The 16,530-nt window shown below is 45.8% G+C and overlaps 1 protein-coding gene across 1 annotated transcript; it reads right to left on the reverse strand.

The window, feature by feature from the left end:
* Positions 1–40: 40 nt before the first annotated feature.
* LOC124048697 (N-alpha-acetyltransferase 25, NatB auxiliary subunit-like) lies at positions 41–16,186 on the reverse strand. The gene is made up of 23 exons (XM_046369722.1): positions 16,060–16,186; positions 13,909–13,994; positions 13,593–13,731; positions 13,379–13,497; positions 13,194–13,268; positions 10,306–10,492; positions 10,057–10,168; positions 9,336–9,425; positions 9,008–9,180; positions 8,813–8,925; positions 8,483–8,690; positions 8,159–8,248; positions 7,765–7,945; positions 7,578–7,677; positions 7,314–7,465; positions 6,985–7,110; positions 5,366–5,609; positions 4,858–4,981; positions 4,598–4,663; positions 4,314–4,411; positions 4,087–4,197; positions 2,483–2,632; positions 41–2,325 (listed from the first exon to the last, which is right to left on the reverse strand). The coding sequence occupies exons 1-23, from the start codon at positions 16,115–16,117 to the stop codon at positions 2,203–2,205; spliced, it is 2,925 nt and encodes a 974-aa protein (XP_046225678.1). The 5' UTR covers positions 16,118–16,186; the 3' UTR covers positions 41–2,202.
* Positions 16,187–16,530: the final 344 nt, after the last annotated feature.

The following is a 16,530-nucleotide window of genomic DNA, read 5'->3' on the forward strand; positions in this document are numbered from 1 at the left end:
TCTACTCAGTATTTTTGGTAAGACAACATTGATACAAGACTGAAACAAAACAGATTTATTCATTTAAAAAAAAAAATCCTTTTGACATTCCAGTGTTTTTTGTTTTCCATTTTCTACCAAAAGAAAGACTGGGTGGGTATCAGGTGAGATGACATTCCAGATTGTCAACCACTTCTCTGCACATCAACATAAATTCTACTCAGTCCACTAACAGCCTCTAGAGAGGGTCCATCCATCCGGGGATTTGGGCATGAGTTGTCCGAAGGTCATCTTTAGAGTGGTGTGTTTTGTAGGAGGATCAAACTGTTGCTCCCCTTCCATCCATGTCTTGTTTTAAAGAAGGAAAAGCTAAACAACGTACAAATCAAACTAAGCCAAAGCATATACTTCAATATTAAGTCAGTCTGCTGCCTGCATTGGATAGTCTTTCAGTGCCCCCTGGTGGTTGTGGCACAAAACATCTGCTAGTTTCGTCTGCCTCGTTCGGGGTCGTACAACAGTACTAATGAACGTTGTAGATAAACGTCATGACTAGACATGATTCCTCACTCTACATGTTAGAGGCATCTGCTCTACACAGCGCATTTTATCTGACCGTTCCACAATGCTACTGAACATACCCCGTGATGTCTGTCTGATACAAGTCTCCTCTCCCTGCTTGGTGTAGGTCTAGCTGTCAGTTAAAATGCCATAGCAACAGAGCCACATTTTTGGTATATAGTTACATACACGGTGACCGTTTTGGTTGGTGAAATTAATTATGTGGCGATTCAGCGCAGCTCATAACCGTTGACAAGATAGGGGAGAGAGATCGACTAGGTCTTTTCTACAACAAAGGACATTCAACACATTTCCCATCTTCATTGCAATCTGACAGGTTGGTTATCTTGTCTCCTTTGCATTTAGATATCTTAACTTTGGGTTTTAGCCGTTGTCAGAACCGTTTCATATAGTTCTACCCGTTTATTCGGAGAAATGACTGGCAGGTTTCTCTCCTACGGTGTTAAAGCGAACCATCCACTCTGTAGGTGTTAGCTAAACCAAGCGAGCAACACGCACCGACACAGAATTTAAAAAAATAAGCGTTAGCAAATACATTTTAGGTACTGTATGTATTTTCCGATTCACTATAAGCTTGTCCCGTGATTGCTTTTTTTTTGGCTTTCAAACCAAATTAACTGAAATAAAAAAGACCAGTGGAAAAAATAAAGCAAACACAAGGACCAAGTTAAAAAGGAGTTTGGGATGAGGACTGAAATCAGACAGGCATTGATTGGTGGGGAGCAGGGAGATTAATTAACCAAGAGTGCACCACACCCAAAGGTACACACCTCCGGTCCTCCAGGGCTGTCTTCAGTTCTCCCCCGCTCTTTACTGACCCATTCAGTCACTGGTTGCCCGTAGAAGAGCGCACACAGCTGGCTTCTCAGGTTACTGGCTAAAAGGCAAGGCCTGAAATCACTGGAGTTGTGCACTCCTGCAAGAAACAGTTGAGGCTTTTCCGAGTTGGCCCCAGGTTCAGCTTTCCTTTGCGTGTACAATTAGTTAACAACCGTCTTTGTTCATCTGTCCTTTGTTTTCATACAGTAAGCTAAGCACCATCTCCACCCCATTTGTTCTTATGAGCAGAAGAGTGTGATTGACAACAGTGTCCATGTTTGGGCACCCAGATCAGGCTTGGGGAGTGAGGAGTCCAACATGGAAAAAAGGAGGAGTATATATTCTAATCTAACTGGGCTTCACCGTGGAAACAGACTGGAGAAAGAAAAAAAAACTAAGGGGGTAGCTTATATTTCATTCACGTTCAGTCAAGGAGTTGATGTTCTGCAGACTATGTACAATCGATTATTGGAGTAGTTCTAAAATTGCTTATTTTGTTTGTCTATCTGTTGCTGTAGTATCTTTGAGGAGCTTCTCTGTGATGGTATCACAAACTGTGGTTCTGTGCTGAGCGAGAGCAGTGATGGTTCTCAGGGTGAGAAATGGCAGGAGGGAGAGGAGAATCCTGTGTGATAATAAAGACACCCAGACCAGGGGATATGTGGGGAAGGGGATGAAGTGAAAGAGAGGGCGTGTTGGTGGCAGGCAGCCCTCCTTTGAGACGAGCAAGGGTAGAAGGCTTTCGGATGTGGGTGGACTTAGACGATAAATGGTGATAGTTGGGTATGAAGATGTTGATTGAAGAGGGATGGTTGATGCGGGTCAGATCTTGAGGCTCTTCAGCGAATCGGCTCTCTTCCTCAGTAGATCTCCCAACTCCTGCAGCGAGCCAAGGTAACTACTCTGAACCTTGTCCATGGCTGCCCTCGTAAACCCACACTCCTCCTGGGAGCGAGAGAGGGAAAGACAGGGTAGAGGTATAGATTGACAGAAAAATAAGAAGGGAGGGGGGGAATAAAGAACAGAAAGAAGCATGCTTTGAACTAAGCCAATGCTTGGGCACAAATCAATAATTCATACATACACGCCCAACACTACCAACCTGTGTCTGTGAGTATCCCTCCTCCAGGGTGAGTGCTGCTAGTTTGAGGGCCGTCAGGCTGGCCTCCTGCCCCTTCACGTGATCCAGAGCCTGGGTCACAACACCCTGCAGGCTGCCTGTCCACTCCTGGAAGCCACACAGCACCACTGGCTGTAGGGGCAGAGGGCTACTGCGTGAATGGCTATGGTGTATTGTGAATAAATGAAGAAAATAAATGTAAATGCTTAAACTGCCTTTTGGGGGAGGGTGGGGGGTTCACAATGCAGCTGTGCTGCTGCCAGCATCGGGTTGGGTTTCATGGTAAGTCCCTTTCAGATGGTGAAGTGTTGCACTTGTACTACCATTACTGTATCTCAATTTCACCTCGCCAAGTGAGCATTTCGTTCACATTTAACTTCTCAAAGTATTGCCATACACAACCTGGTCTCAGAGCATTTAGCATTATTCTGTATGTAAATCCGACACACTCCATTTAGTGTGATATGTTATGTTTATTATGGTATGTATTCATTTGTGGATGTCCATCACCAATTTCGTATGATACGTTCTGAATTACAATTTGTATTATAGTTACAGATTTCCAAACGTACAATATTTTACGAATTCTAGCTAGGTGGCTTAAGTAATCAATCGTCTTATGTAACCATCATACTAAATTGAGTGTCCCGGATTTATATTTACTATGCTACGTCTAGACTATGAGACCAGGCTGCCATACAGGACTTCAATGCTATTTCTTGCCTTTCTCTGACATTTTCCCAACTATTCATGATGATGAGGTACTGGTGGAGAGTGGACTCCACGTCTGAATCCATTTCTGTGTAAAGATTCGATTCCGCTAGTAATTGACTCCTAAGATTCAGTATTTTTGGAACGGAGGTGACATTAGTTGCCGTACTTCCGAAAACACAAACTTCTGAGAACACAAATCATCTTTCATAGCAAGCTAGTGAGGGCAGAAGAGAGAAGGGGGGGCACTGTATAGGCATGTCAGCCACCAGGCAGACAGTCAGAACCGTGCACTAGACCTATCTATCGGTAATTAAAAGCTGTATCTCACAATCTCTTGGCTTGCATGCGTCTCGCAACTTCAGTAAAGCAGGGCCTATCATCAATGAATAGGCATGGATATTGTACACGCAACAGACCGAAGACTGAACACACTCGCATCATTAGTGAAGAGAAAGAGCAGGAGTGTAATAATTAGTCCAAACAGTGGCAAAACGTTTTGCCAATAAAACAAGAGTTTCTATTGGACAAATGCAGGTAGGTCCCGCCTCAATTTGCTTCCGTATAAGAATGGGTGTAATAAATATGGAAAATAATTCACCAAAAGTAGCCCAAAGTTCTATGTAAATTCCACAACTTTCCCCAGAACTTTATAGCCTGTCGTCTCGAAAAGAATACGTTGTTTTCTGATGACTAAATAACATTGATTTTCGGTTTGGGACTTCCCTTAACATTAAGATTCCCAATTTTGTTTAAATATTTGAACATTGAAACAGTCTAGTATCACTATTCACACCCTAGTATGGTGTGAATAGTGATGGGGTCATTCCAGAGAAGGGTCGTCGGAGGATAAAGGTGAGGTAGTAACGGAGTACCATGGCACTGCTGCTGTCCTTCTTCTTCTTCTTCTTCTTCTGTAGGCTGGACTTGAGCGGTCGCAGTACGCTGGCAGAGTAACTGGCCACCCACAGCACCACACACACCGTCTGACCGGGAGACACACACACACACACCATTGCATGTTCCATATTATAATACATGTACATTTTAGTGATGTATTACTTGTGTATGTCTAGCGTGACTATAAGTGTAGTACACTGACCTCCACGAAGAAGACCAGCGTTTCTAATAGGGAGGGTCGGGTTGTCAATCTGCCGTCTTTCATCTCCAACACTTCTCCTTTACATCTGGATAACATCTCTGGGCGGAGAGGGGAAAGAGAAGAGGGGAGCGAGGGGCCAGATCAGCATGGGGGAATAAGAATGACCCACTGGTGATACCTCGACTAGAGACCTGAAGCTATGACGTCTCCTGTGGCTGACTAGACAGTCATTATTACCATGGACAGGTTGATCATCTTTAATGAAGATATCTGTGACGGTGTACCTTGGAGCTGTGCTACTGACGATTTGAAGGCGTTACAGATCTGGGTTTGGAGTTCCGTCGAGTCGTCTGGAGAGAGAAACTGAATAAAGAGCATGACAAAGACCTCCCTCCTTTCTCCTCTTCCCCTCTCCGCTACTCCCTTCTCCACCCACTCTCCCTCCCTCCATCTCCTTCCCAGTCCTGCTGCTCCTGCAGATGGTTGGAGGCAAGTGGTAGGGGACCCTACATCCCTCTCTCCCCCCCTCATCTCCCTGTCTTACCCAGTCCAGTGGTCTCTAGTTCTCGTAGAGTCAGTGATAGTTGCAGAGCAGAGGCCTGACAGTGACAGCTGCCACTAGACAGAGCAGAGGCCAGGCGGGAGGAGGGAGGCCCCAGGAACGGGTACTAGAACAACACAACAACAGTTAGTGGTCCTGTGTGGCTCAGTTGGTAAGAGCACGGCGCTACCAATTTCAGGGTCGGGGGTTCGATTCCTGCTGGGGCCACCCATATGAACATGTAGGCACTGATGTAAGTCGCTTTGTATGAAAGCGTCTGCTAAATAGCATACATTACATTATATAAACTGGGTGGTTCAAGCCCTGAATGCTGATTGGCCCACGGGTATGACAAAACATTTATTTGTACTGCTCTAATTACATTGGTAACCAGTTTATAATAGCAATAGGGCACCTCTGGGGTTTGTGGTATCCAGCCCTTAGCTGTGGTATATTGGCCCTATACCACACCACCTCAGGCCTTATTGCTTAAATATATTAGTGTGTGTACCTGTGTCTGTTTCTCTGTGATCTGGGCAGCGGTCTCAAGCGTCTGATCTAGCTGGGAGAGTAGGGTCTGGAGGGTGGAGCTTTTGGCCGATATACCATTCTCATTGGTCTTATCAGAGTTCCGTGGCGAGGGGGCGTGTCCAAGCAGAGCCAATGAGGCGAGGAGGCGGAGTGTGAGAGAGCGAACCTTCAACCAGACGGACTCCTCTTCTAGAGACAGACGACGATGCTCCTCAGTCAGCTCCCTGGAACACACACACACACACAATTAACTGTGTTCATTTTATACATTTTATATTTTATAAGGACTGAGAAGCTCAGTTAAGGTGACTTTTAAAAGGCCATTCTACACCGAAATGAATGTAAATGTAATTATAATGACACTATATAAAATCTCCAGAAATTAGTCCAATAACATACTGGTAAAATGATTTGTTAATACAATGATTTGAACATATTGGACCATGCATATAGCCTGTGCATGGTCCATAAGGGACCGAGTGGCGCAGCGGTCTAAGGTGCTAGAGGCGTCACTACAGACCCGTGTTCGATCCACAACCGGCCGTGATCGGGAGTCTCATAAGGCAGCGTCTGGGTTAGGGGAGGGTTTGGCAGAGGTAGGCTGCCATTGTAATTAAAAATAGGTCTCTTAACTGACTTGCCAAGTTAAAGAAGAAATCCTTACCACCTGTAGCCCAACAGAGCAGCATAGTGGCTAGAAATAAATAGGCTGAAGCATGGGGTTGTCCATCTGTATTTACCTCACTGAGATATAATCATTAGCTAGATCCTAAATGGCATCTTTAGCTAACTAGCATCATATTGATGAATTCGATGCCCCACAAAACTGGCATAAACAGTGACAATAATGTAGGCGTACCTGTTAGGGTAACTTGGCAGTAAAACACCACCCGGAGTAACACCCCAACTGCCTGTCCTTCTCAAAGAAACCCCTTCAAGTCCCCCCCCAACACTTTCCCTGGTTACCACTCCTGCTCTTGCGCGACTAAAAATGTACTCCGTCTCATCACAATTTAAGTCACTCCCAAAAATGGGATGGTGGATGGTGTTTTGACCCATGTTCCTTTCAGCCCCACTCTCCTCTATCCACTCACAACTAATTACCACGTGGTAACATGCGTAACCATGCCGCTACTAAAATACTGCAGTACGCGCAATATTTAGGAGTTGATCAATAAAGTAGGACTGGAAAGCTGGGATGCCCCTTACTTTAACAACGGCCATTGGAACGGCTGTTTTCCCAGTGATTGCACGATGAACTGTTGTGCATTGACGACTTGTCAGAATGCATCTTTCCCTCCCTATGGCACTCGCAACTACAATGTGCCTCGAGAGGAATATACATCTCTCCTAGAACGCACTACACGATGACTAGGTAAATAGATCAACTGTTCAACTATGGGTTTGTCTGTTGGTTCCATTCATTGCTCATTGTGTTTGCAGAGGAACAGTCTGTGGACTGTCTAAGCATCTTCAGGGATATTTCTTCACGTTCCATATTTGTGGCGTGGCTGCAATGATTTTGCCGTGGGCACGGCGCCAAAGCTACATGACGGCGGCAGAAAAACGGATATAAGTCCTTGTTATATGTGTGTGTACCTGTCCTTGGGGTCCCAGCTTACGAGGACAGTCAGGTCTCTGTTGTCTCTCATGTTGTCCCAGGGAATATCATCTTCCTCAGGACACACACCCATCGCCTTCACACTCTCCTCCAGACTCAATGTGCTGGAACAAAACAGGAATATGTTACAGGTGTGTGTGTGTGTGTGTGTGTGTGTGTGTGTGTGTGTGTGTGTGTGTGTGTGTGTGTGTGTGTGTGTGTGTGTGTGTGTGTGTGTGTGTGTGTGTGTGTGTGTGTGTGTGTGTGTGTGTGTGTGTGTGTGTGTGTGTGTGTGTGTGTGTGTGTGTGTGTGTGTGTGTGTACTAACACGTCAGCCTCGGTGTACAGGTCCAGTAACATCCTCTCTGTGCGGACCTGAGCGAAGTGCAACGATTGGTTGAGCCGGGTTCTAAACGCTATGAATTCTGGGATCTTCTCAAACGCTCCATACTTATAGGCCTGGATGATGTACTCGGATGTCTGAGGGAGAAGAGACGAGGAAAGAGGACCGAGGTGAGAAAAAAAACTTGGGGAAGCGTCACCAGAATATATGACATATGTAAGGACGTATTTAGATGTGACGGGGACTCACATCTTTCTGGTTGGAGTGGAAAAACCTGAGGGAGAAGTTACAGGACTGGGAGGCTGCAGCAAACTGCCCCAACGAGCCAGCATAACGAGTTAACAGATACCTGGGAGAGAGGAGAGAATATAAGGACCAGTGCATTGAGTCTGGTAACCGTATTGTATTGGTGTGTGTGTTCGTACTATAAACCCACCCTATGGTGTCATGCTGCACATGCTTGGCATCCAGGCTGGAGTAGAGGTCCACTACGGGCTGGAAGGCTCCCAGGCGACAGAAGAGCAGCAGCAGCAGTAGTTTGAACTGGGCATTGGAGGGACTGAAGGACAATCCCTCCTCTAACACGCCGAGACACTGCCACAGCATGTTCTCATCACCTAACAACGCACAGACACAAATGTATGTTTGCATGTTGACGAACGCCCGGAGACAGCGAGAGTAGGAGGCGGAGAGGGAGAGAGGCGAGAGAGAAAGAGTGTACGTCGAGTGAGAGGGCAGAGAGAAAGCGAGAGTAGGAGGCGGAGAGGGGCGAGAGAGAAAGAGTGTACGTCGAGTGAGAGGGCAGAGAGAAAGCGAGAGAGACGACTCACCAGTTTCTGTCCAGAGGTCGACGTAGACGTGGGCGGCCATGAGACAGTACATGTCAGAGAACTGGAGCTCTGTCTTCAGACACGACTTCCCTGTTACACACACACTAACTACAGTCAGACTCAAACCACTCATCTGTCTTCACAAAATTGTCATTGCATCTCTTCCTGCAGTTAAGTTAGATGCATAAAATGTTGGATAGACTGAAAGACGGAGAGGGATGGATGAAGATGGATTAGAGACGTATCGAGGAACAGATGCCCTTACCAAATTGCAGCCCACATAGTGGTAGTGAGAGCGAGAGCGAGAGGTGCTGCTGTTCTTACCAAAATGTAGTCCGTGGTGGTAGTGGGCTTTGAGTTCTGTGATGAGTAGTAGTTTGCCCTCTGTGTCCAGAGCATGTTGCAGTCCCAGCGCCCGGCTCAGCTGACACACACACAGGTGTCTCTGCAACGCCTTCGTGTCCCCCGGAAACCCAAAGCCATCCTCACCCGCCTCCCCCAACGGAACCAACTCCCCCAGACGCTTTTTAAACTACAGGGAGGAGGAAGGAGAGAGAACAGGAGAGGAGGGAAATAGATATGGTATTGAAATCATGAAGGGCTTGGTTGGTTGACCAACTGCTATTCTGCAGGTGAGAGTGTGTGTGTGTGTACCTGTGAGCGTTGCTCAGGGGGCAGAAGGTGTAGGTATATCTTCAGGTCAGTAATGCAGCAGGGTTTGTCTCCAAACTTCCCAAAAAACTGAACCATCAACTCCAACGGGTCACCTGAAGACCAACAGCCAATAGAAACAGTCAACGCAAACAGCCAAGGAAACTGTGGTGTGTGTGTGTGTGTGTGCGTGCGTACCTAGCTCTTTCTCATCTGGGCAGCCCCTCTGTCTCAGTCTGTGTATGAGTTCCAGGCAGGCCAGGTATGGCCCTCTGAGAGGACGCGACTCCTTCTTGTCTTGCTCCTCCATCCTGTCCACCACAAACTTCACTGCCTCTGCCACCGTGGTCTGCACTGGGCCCTCCACACAGCTGGAGGAAGAGGGGAGGGACAAAGTGAGAGAGGGTCAGATCAGTTCGTCTTGTCTTCTCTTACATGACATCGTGAAACATCCATCAAGAGGAATAGTCTAGTCAGCTACTATATAAACTTTTCTCACTCACACAGACACACACACAGTACTCACTGCTCTCCTTCCTCAGGCTGGCTCCAGGACTTGTCCATCAGGTGGAAGAGAGAGTCAAAATAGGAGAGATAGAACTGCCAATCATCAGGACTAGAGAGGAGAGAGAGAAAGAAGTGAAGAGAGAGAGGAGAAAGGAGAGGAGCGAGAGAGGAGGTAAAAGGAGAGGAGAGAGAGAAAGGAGAGAAGAGAAAGGAAAGAAGAGTAAGGAAAGGGAAAGGAAAGAAGAGAAGAAGAGAACGGAGAGAAGAGAAGAGAAGAGAAAGGAGAGAAGAAAGGAGAGAGGAGAGAAGAAAGGAGAGGAGAAAGGAGAGAAGAAAGGAGAGAAGAGGGAGGAGAGAGAAAGGAGAGAAGAGAAAGGAAAGAAGAGAAAGGAGAGGAGAAAGAGGAGAAAGGAGAGGAGAGGAGAAAGGAGAGGAGAAACAAGAGAAGAGAGGAGAGAGGAGAATGGAGAAGAGGAAGAGAAAGGAGAGAAGAGAAAGGAGAGAAGAAAGGAGAGGAGAAAGGAGAGAAGAGAGGGGAGAAGAGAGAGGAGAAACAAGAGAAGAGAGGAGAAAAGAGAGGAGAAACGAGAGGAGAAACGAGAGAAGAGAGGAGAAAGGAGAGATGGGAGAGATGAGAAAGGGAGAAAGATTGGGAGTTAGTGTGGCAGAGTTTTAAGACACAGAAATGCTGAATGTGCATAAATGTGACTATTTATCGGAATATGTGTGTGGGTTCTCACTTTTTGAGCAGCAGCTTGTAGGACAGAGCGTTGCATTCAGGCCAGAGCTGCAGTCGTTGGTACATCATCATACACTTATTCTCTCTGCTCCGCAACTCACTGGTCAACTTCTCTATGGAAGCATGCACATAAACAGAATGAGTAGAAAGACATGAATAATTCACAACCTACAAGCTGCACAGATCCTCTCTCTGGGTCTCTAACACACACACAATCTCTGTTCTGCGTACACACACACACCACTCTTACCTCCCAGTGGACCGCGGACCACGTCAAGAGCCTCCACACACTTCCCCAGTCGCTCCAGGATCATAAAGTACAGCTGCACCTCAGCCTCAGCCTCAATCTTCTCCTCCTTCACCATCTTCTCCACCATGCGCTCAGCCAGGGGCAGGAACATGGTCTGGGCCAGCTTCTCATCCTGCGCAGAGATGGCCTGAAACACACAGAGCAATGACACACATGCAAGCAAACCACCACCCACGGTCATACGTACAGACTCACACATATAAAGTCACACACACACACACACACACACACACACACACACACACACACACACACACACACACACACACACACACACACACACACACACACACACACACACACACACACACACACACACACACACACACACACAGAGAGTGAGTCACCCATACAGTGTCACACACACACAGAATTACACATACATACTCAGTCACACAAGCTATATACACTCAGTCTCCAGTGTATTAGGTACAGCCATCTAGTACAGAGCCCGACTCCCCTTTGCATCCTGGACTGCCTGAATTCTTCGGGGCACCTAACGTGTGCCAGGAAAACATTCCCTGCAACAGTTCCCCACCACCACCAGGCTGTATCGTTGACACCAGGCAGGATGGGGCCATGGACTCCTGACTCTGTCATCAGTATGACGCAACAGGAAATGGGATTCGTCGGACCAGGCAATGCTTTTCCACTCCTCCATTGTCCAGTGTTGGTGACCGCGTGCCCACTGGACCCGCTTCTTCTTGTTTTTAGCTGATAGGAGTGGAACCCGTGTGGTCGTCTGCTACAATAGCCCATCGGTGACAAGGACAGACGAGGTGTGTGTTCCGAGACGATGTTCTGCACACCACTGTTGTACTGCGCCGTTATATGTCGGTTTGTGGCCCACCTGTTTGCTTGCACAATTCTTGTCATTCTCCTTTGAACTCTCTTGTCAATGAGCTGTTTACTCCCACAGGACTGACGCTGACTGGATGTTTTCGTTTGTTGCACCATTCTCTGTAAAAACCTTAAGACAATGCAGTGCGTGAAAGGCCCTGGAAGGGGGACGTTTCTGAGATACTGGATGCGGTCGCTTAGGTCACCCGTTTTGCCCATTCTAACGTACAATGGAACAGTAACTGAATGCATTGATCCCACTCTGCCTGCTTTATAAAGAAAGTCACAGCCACCTGACTCACTGTCGGTAGGAGCAATCCATTTCTGTGAATTAATAAACTGGCCACTGGGTATATATACAGTTGAAGTCGGACATTTACATACACTTACGTGTCATTAAAACTCGTTTTTCAACCACTCCACAAATTTCTTGTTAACAAACCCATAGTTTTGGCAAGTCGTTTAGGACATCAACTTTGTGCATGGATTTTTTTTTTTTTTACTTATTTCACTTATAATTCATTGTATCACAATTCCAGTGGGTCAGAAGTGTACATACTCTAATTGACTGTGCCTTTGAACAGCTTGGAAAATTCCAGAAAATGATGTCATGGCTTTAGAAGCTTCAAAGATGCTAATTGAGATCATTTGAGTCAATTGGAGGTGTACCTGTGGATGTATTTCAATGCTTACCTTCAAACTCAGTGCCTCTTTGCTTAACATCATGGGAAAATCAAAAGAAAACAGCCAAGACCTCAGGAAAAAAAATTGTTGAACTCAACAAGTCTGGTTCATCCTTTGCGAGCAATTTCCAAATGCCTGAAAATACCAGGTTAATCTGTACAAACAATAGTTTGCAAGTATAAACACCATGGGACCACACAGCCGTCATACCGCTCAGGAAGGACACGTGTTCTGTCTCATACAGGTGAAGGTACTTATGTGCGAAAAGTGCAAATCAATCCCAGAACAACAGCAAAGGATCTTGTGAACATGCTGGAAGAAACAGGTACAAAAGTATCTATATACACAGTAAAAATGAGTCCGATATCGACATAACCTGAAAGGCCACTCAGCAAGGAAGAAGCCACTGCTCCAAAACCGCCAGAAAAAAGACAGACTACAGTTTGCAACTGCAAATGGGGACAAAGATCGTACATTTTTGGAGAAATGTCCTCTGGTCTGATGAAAAAAACATAACTGTATGGCCATAATGACCATCATTATGTTTGGAGGAAAAAGGGGGAGGCTTGCAAACTGAAGAACACCATCCCAACCGTGAAGCACGGGGGTGGCAGCATCATGTTGTGGGGGTGCTTTGCTGCAGGAGGGACTGGTGCACTTCACAAAATAGATGGCATCATGAGGACGTAAAAATTATGTGTATATATTGAAGAAACATCTCAAAGCATCAGTCAGGAAGTTAAATGATAGGTCTTCCAAATGGACAATGACCCCAAACATACTTCCAAAGTTGTGGCAAAATGGCTTCAGGACAACAAAGTCAAGGCATTGGAGAGGCCATCACAAAGCCTTGACCTCAATCCTATAGAAAATTTGTGGGCAGAACTGAAAAAGTGTGTGCGAGCAAGGAGGCCTAGAAACCTGGCTCAGTTACACCAGCTCTGTCAGGAGGAATGTGCCAAAATTCACCCAACTTATTGTGGGAAGCTTGTGGAAGGCTACCCAAAACGTTTGACCCAAGTTAAACAATTTAAAGGCAATGCTACCAAGTACTATTTGAGTGTGTGCAAACTTCTGACCCACTGGGAATGTGATGAAAGAAGTAAAAGCTGAAATAAATCATTCTCTACTATTATTCTGACATTTCACATTCTTAAAATAAAGTGGTGATCGTAACTGACCTAAGACAGGGAGTTTTTACTATGATTAAATGTCAGGAATTGTGAAAAACTGAGTTTAAATGTATTTGGCTAAGATGTATGTAAACTTCCGACTTCAACTGTATAGTGAGAGACCATGCCTACCTGCATGACAAGACTCATGACAGACCAGAAGTAGTAGGGGTTCTTAGGAACGATCTTATACAAAGCCATCCCTGCCTACAGCCAGAGAGAAAGAGAGACATTAGATAGAACTACACAAAAGACATGAATTACTGTAGAACAATACATCATTTGTTCTCATGTTATTACTGTGTGTGTGTTCTGACCTGCTGCATCTTCTTGTACTCCCCAACGCGGGCGTAGGCCATGAACAGGTGAGAGTGATACTCCTCGCTGAGGGGAACCTTCTTCACCGCAGCTTCATACAGCTTAGTCACCAACTCAGCTACAGAGAGAGAGGAGGGGGAGAGTCAACAGCGTCACAGCATCGAAAAGATCATATAGAGAGTTCTCTCTCTCTCTGTGTGTGTGTGTACTCACGGTGGTGCATCTCCCGGTACAGTATTGTGAGAGCCTGTAGTGAGTTGTCGTCGGTAGGTTCCAGGGTGGCCACCTCCTGGGCCAGGCTAAACGCCTCATCCTGCTTCCCTGTTCGCTGCAGACCGATGGCCTTCAACACCTTGGGAGAGGGAGATCTGCCTCAGTAACATGCCACCATCATCATCATCATCATCATAGGGGTGGGGAGTAGAGGTTAGTGGTAGGGTTTGAGGTAGGGGCCTATGGGGTCAGTTTTGAACAACTCTGGGCTCCATCTTGGGCCCTAAATACAGCCCAGAGCCAGAGTCCCACTCACCTTGGCACAATGCAGGTCCTTGTGTTTCTTCAGCAGTTTGTCAGCCTGCTGGATCGCCATCTTATTGTTGCCATTGTCCAGGTAGTCTGATGGGAGATGACATCACAGCATCAGTCAACCTACTCCATACAGTACATAGTATGAAGCACACGCCCACACCAAGTCAAGTCCCACACAAAGGGCAAAGGAGCTATTCCTTCTATTTCTCTACAAACCATTCACAGAGACCTAAGACGCCGCAGCATCCACAGTTTTTTTATAGACCGGCACAGATTTCAATAATTCAACCAAAGCCATTATCAGGCTCTGAAAGGAGTTTCTAAAATGGCATTTTCAAGATGTATGAAGGACATGGGGCGGCAGGGTAGCCTAGTGGTTAGAGCGTTGGACTAGTAACCGGAAGATTGCAAGTTCAAACCCCCCAGCTGACAAGGTACAAATCTGTCGTTCTGCCCCTGAACAGGCAGTTAACCACTGTTCCTAGGCCGTCATTGAAAATAAGAATTTGTTCTTAACTGACTTTCCTAGTTAAATAAAGGTTAAATAAATTTTACATTTTAAAAAATGACAACAACAATAACACAGTAACTGGGAGAGGTGGAGAAAGAGTCATGGCCCTGATGTTCTGCTACTGCCTGTCTGATAAACTAAACCTGAAAATACACTCTGTGGTGCACGTGTTTATGTGGTTCACTATGTGTACTGTCTTGAGTGGAAGTGTTTGGGCATGTGTGTATTTGTGGAAGTGCCCAAGAGTGTGACGAGATTAGAATGTCTATTTGTATGACCGATCGACAGTGTCTGTGTATTCGGTCTCTGACCTCTGCCATTGTTTGCGACCTTGATACACACAACTGTCTCTCACTGTGGTCCTCCCGTGGATCAAAGCACACACACAGTCCCTTTACAAGCACAAGCTTGGAGTCTAGGCTTCTAGACAGCTGGGTGCCAAAATTAACCCTGCCAGACAGACACAGTGTTCTACACTATGTCATCAGCCCAAATGGCAGCTAGGCCATAATCATTGTGTCTTGTGTTGGCCATTATGGTTTCCCACTCTTCATGAACCAAGTTCTCCAAGATCAGTGCCAACGTATATACAGTATCTAGACCCATATAGCAGGTCTATTTTTCATTGTGTGCCCACTCACTGACAGCATCTGTCACGTGATGATAATCAACTCTACATGGTTTTAGCAGAGCTTTTGAGGAAAGAGAAAAGTTGAGAGAAAACAGAAGCCTCAACAATGGTGAGTTTTATCATTGATATAAATCTAACTGGATCTAGTTATCTGTATGATGGAACACGTCACTAGAATGTAATCGAATGGCCAAAAACAGAGTCTAACGTTGCAGCATCAACACAACCAGGCCTATCAAGTTAGCCAACTTTAATCCTCTTATGCCCATCTGACACATAACGTTACCGTTAACTAGCCATGATCACTTAAAATCAGCAGAATGAGGTACGAAATGAAACACACCCGCTAATAAAGCAAGTTAACCAGCTAGCTAACGTTGGCATCACAGTTCACAACCATGAACACTTTCTCTTGCCCCTGTGGCTGCATTTTCTATCGAGGTGAGCTAGCTCGGACGTTAAAATGCATCCGATCAATTTGTGTAACTAATAATACACCCCGATGTACTGTATCTGAACAACTAGCTACCTAGCTAGCTAACGTAAGTTAGTTGTTGATATTTCTGCCACATACAGAACTATTTGCAATACGGTTCAGATTCATCTCGGTTTCTGCATACTAAATAACATGGCTAGCTAGCTTATTAGGTAGCTTACCGGTAACTAGCTAGCTGTCAAATATAGGAGACCTGAACTTTACGAGTGAGAGAGACTGATCGTTGAAGCTCTTTTGGGGTTTCGTTTAAAGCAAAGCTGTCTCATTGTGCGTTATTGGTGGGCAAACGGTCTGCAGCTGTGCGCTGTCAGAATTGTGCTGACATCCACTCAAGGTGCACTGTCATTCAGCACTGCAGGCGAATTGAGAACGGGGCTAAGACTTCGGGGGCCGCGGTACTGCCCACCGAGTCCCAGACACAAGGTACTGACCAGACGACCTCTCCGGTACGTCGATAAACACTGACAAAACATTTAACCAGACAGAGATTGGCTGTTTTTCTGCGAATTGTTACCGTAAATGGGTCTGAGTCTCCTGTCGTTAGGGTCTTGCACATGGCCTCTCGCCGCCATGTTGGAGGTTACCAGGGTATATGGCTGAGCATGCGCAGTCGCGTCAAACAGGCAGGGATTTTTCTTCTTCTTTGAGGTTTATTGGCAGACTACACTCATAAAGTGTATTGCCGCCACCTACTGTACGGGGTAGTAAAATATCCCCCAAAACAAATTCCTACTAACTACCAAAAATAAAAAATACTAACCAAAAGTCATGCTACTTCTTCTGTTAAAATCCAATCTGACAGACAGGAATTAAAAGCGGGAGTAGGATTTCAGTAGAATTCAACTGAATTTTCAATAAACTCAAAACAGTTTATGAAAAATAAATGTTACAATACAGTCTAAGTATGTCTGTCAACTGCCATTAGCCCATATTGACATGTTATCATTTGAAAATATCAGACTGTTATTTCTTTCATCCAGTTCAC

Source organism: Oncorhynchus gorbuscha, linkage group LG11 (genome assembly GCF_021184085.1).
Source record: "Oncorhynchus gorbuscha isolate QuinsamMale2020 ecotype Even-year linkage group LG11, OgorEven_v1.0, whole genome shotgun sequence".
Taxonomy (NCBI): Eukaryota; Metazoa; Chordata; class Actinopteri; order Salmoniformes; family Salmonidae; genus Oncorhynchus; species Oncorhynchus gorbuscha.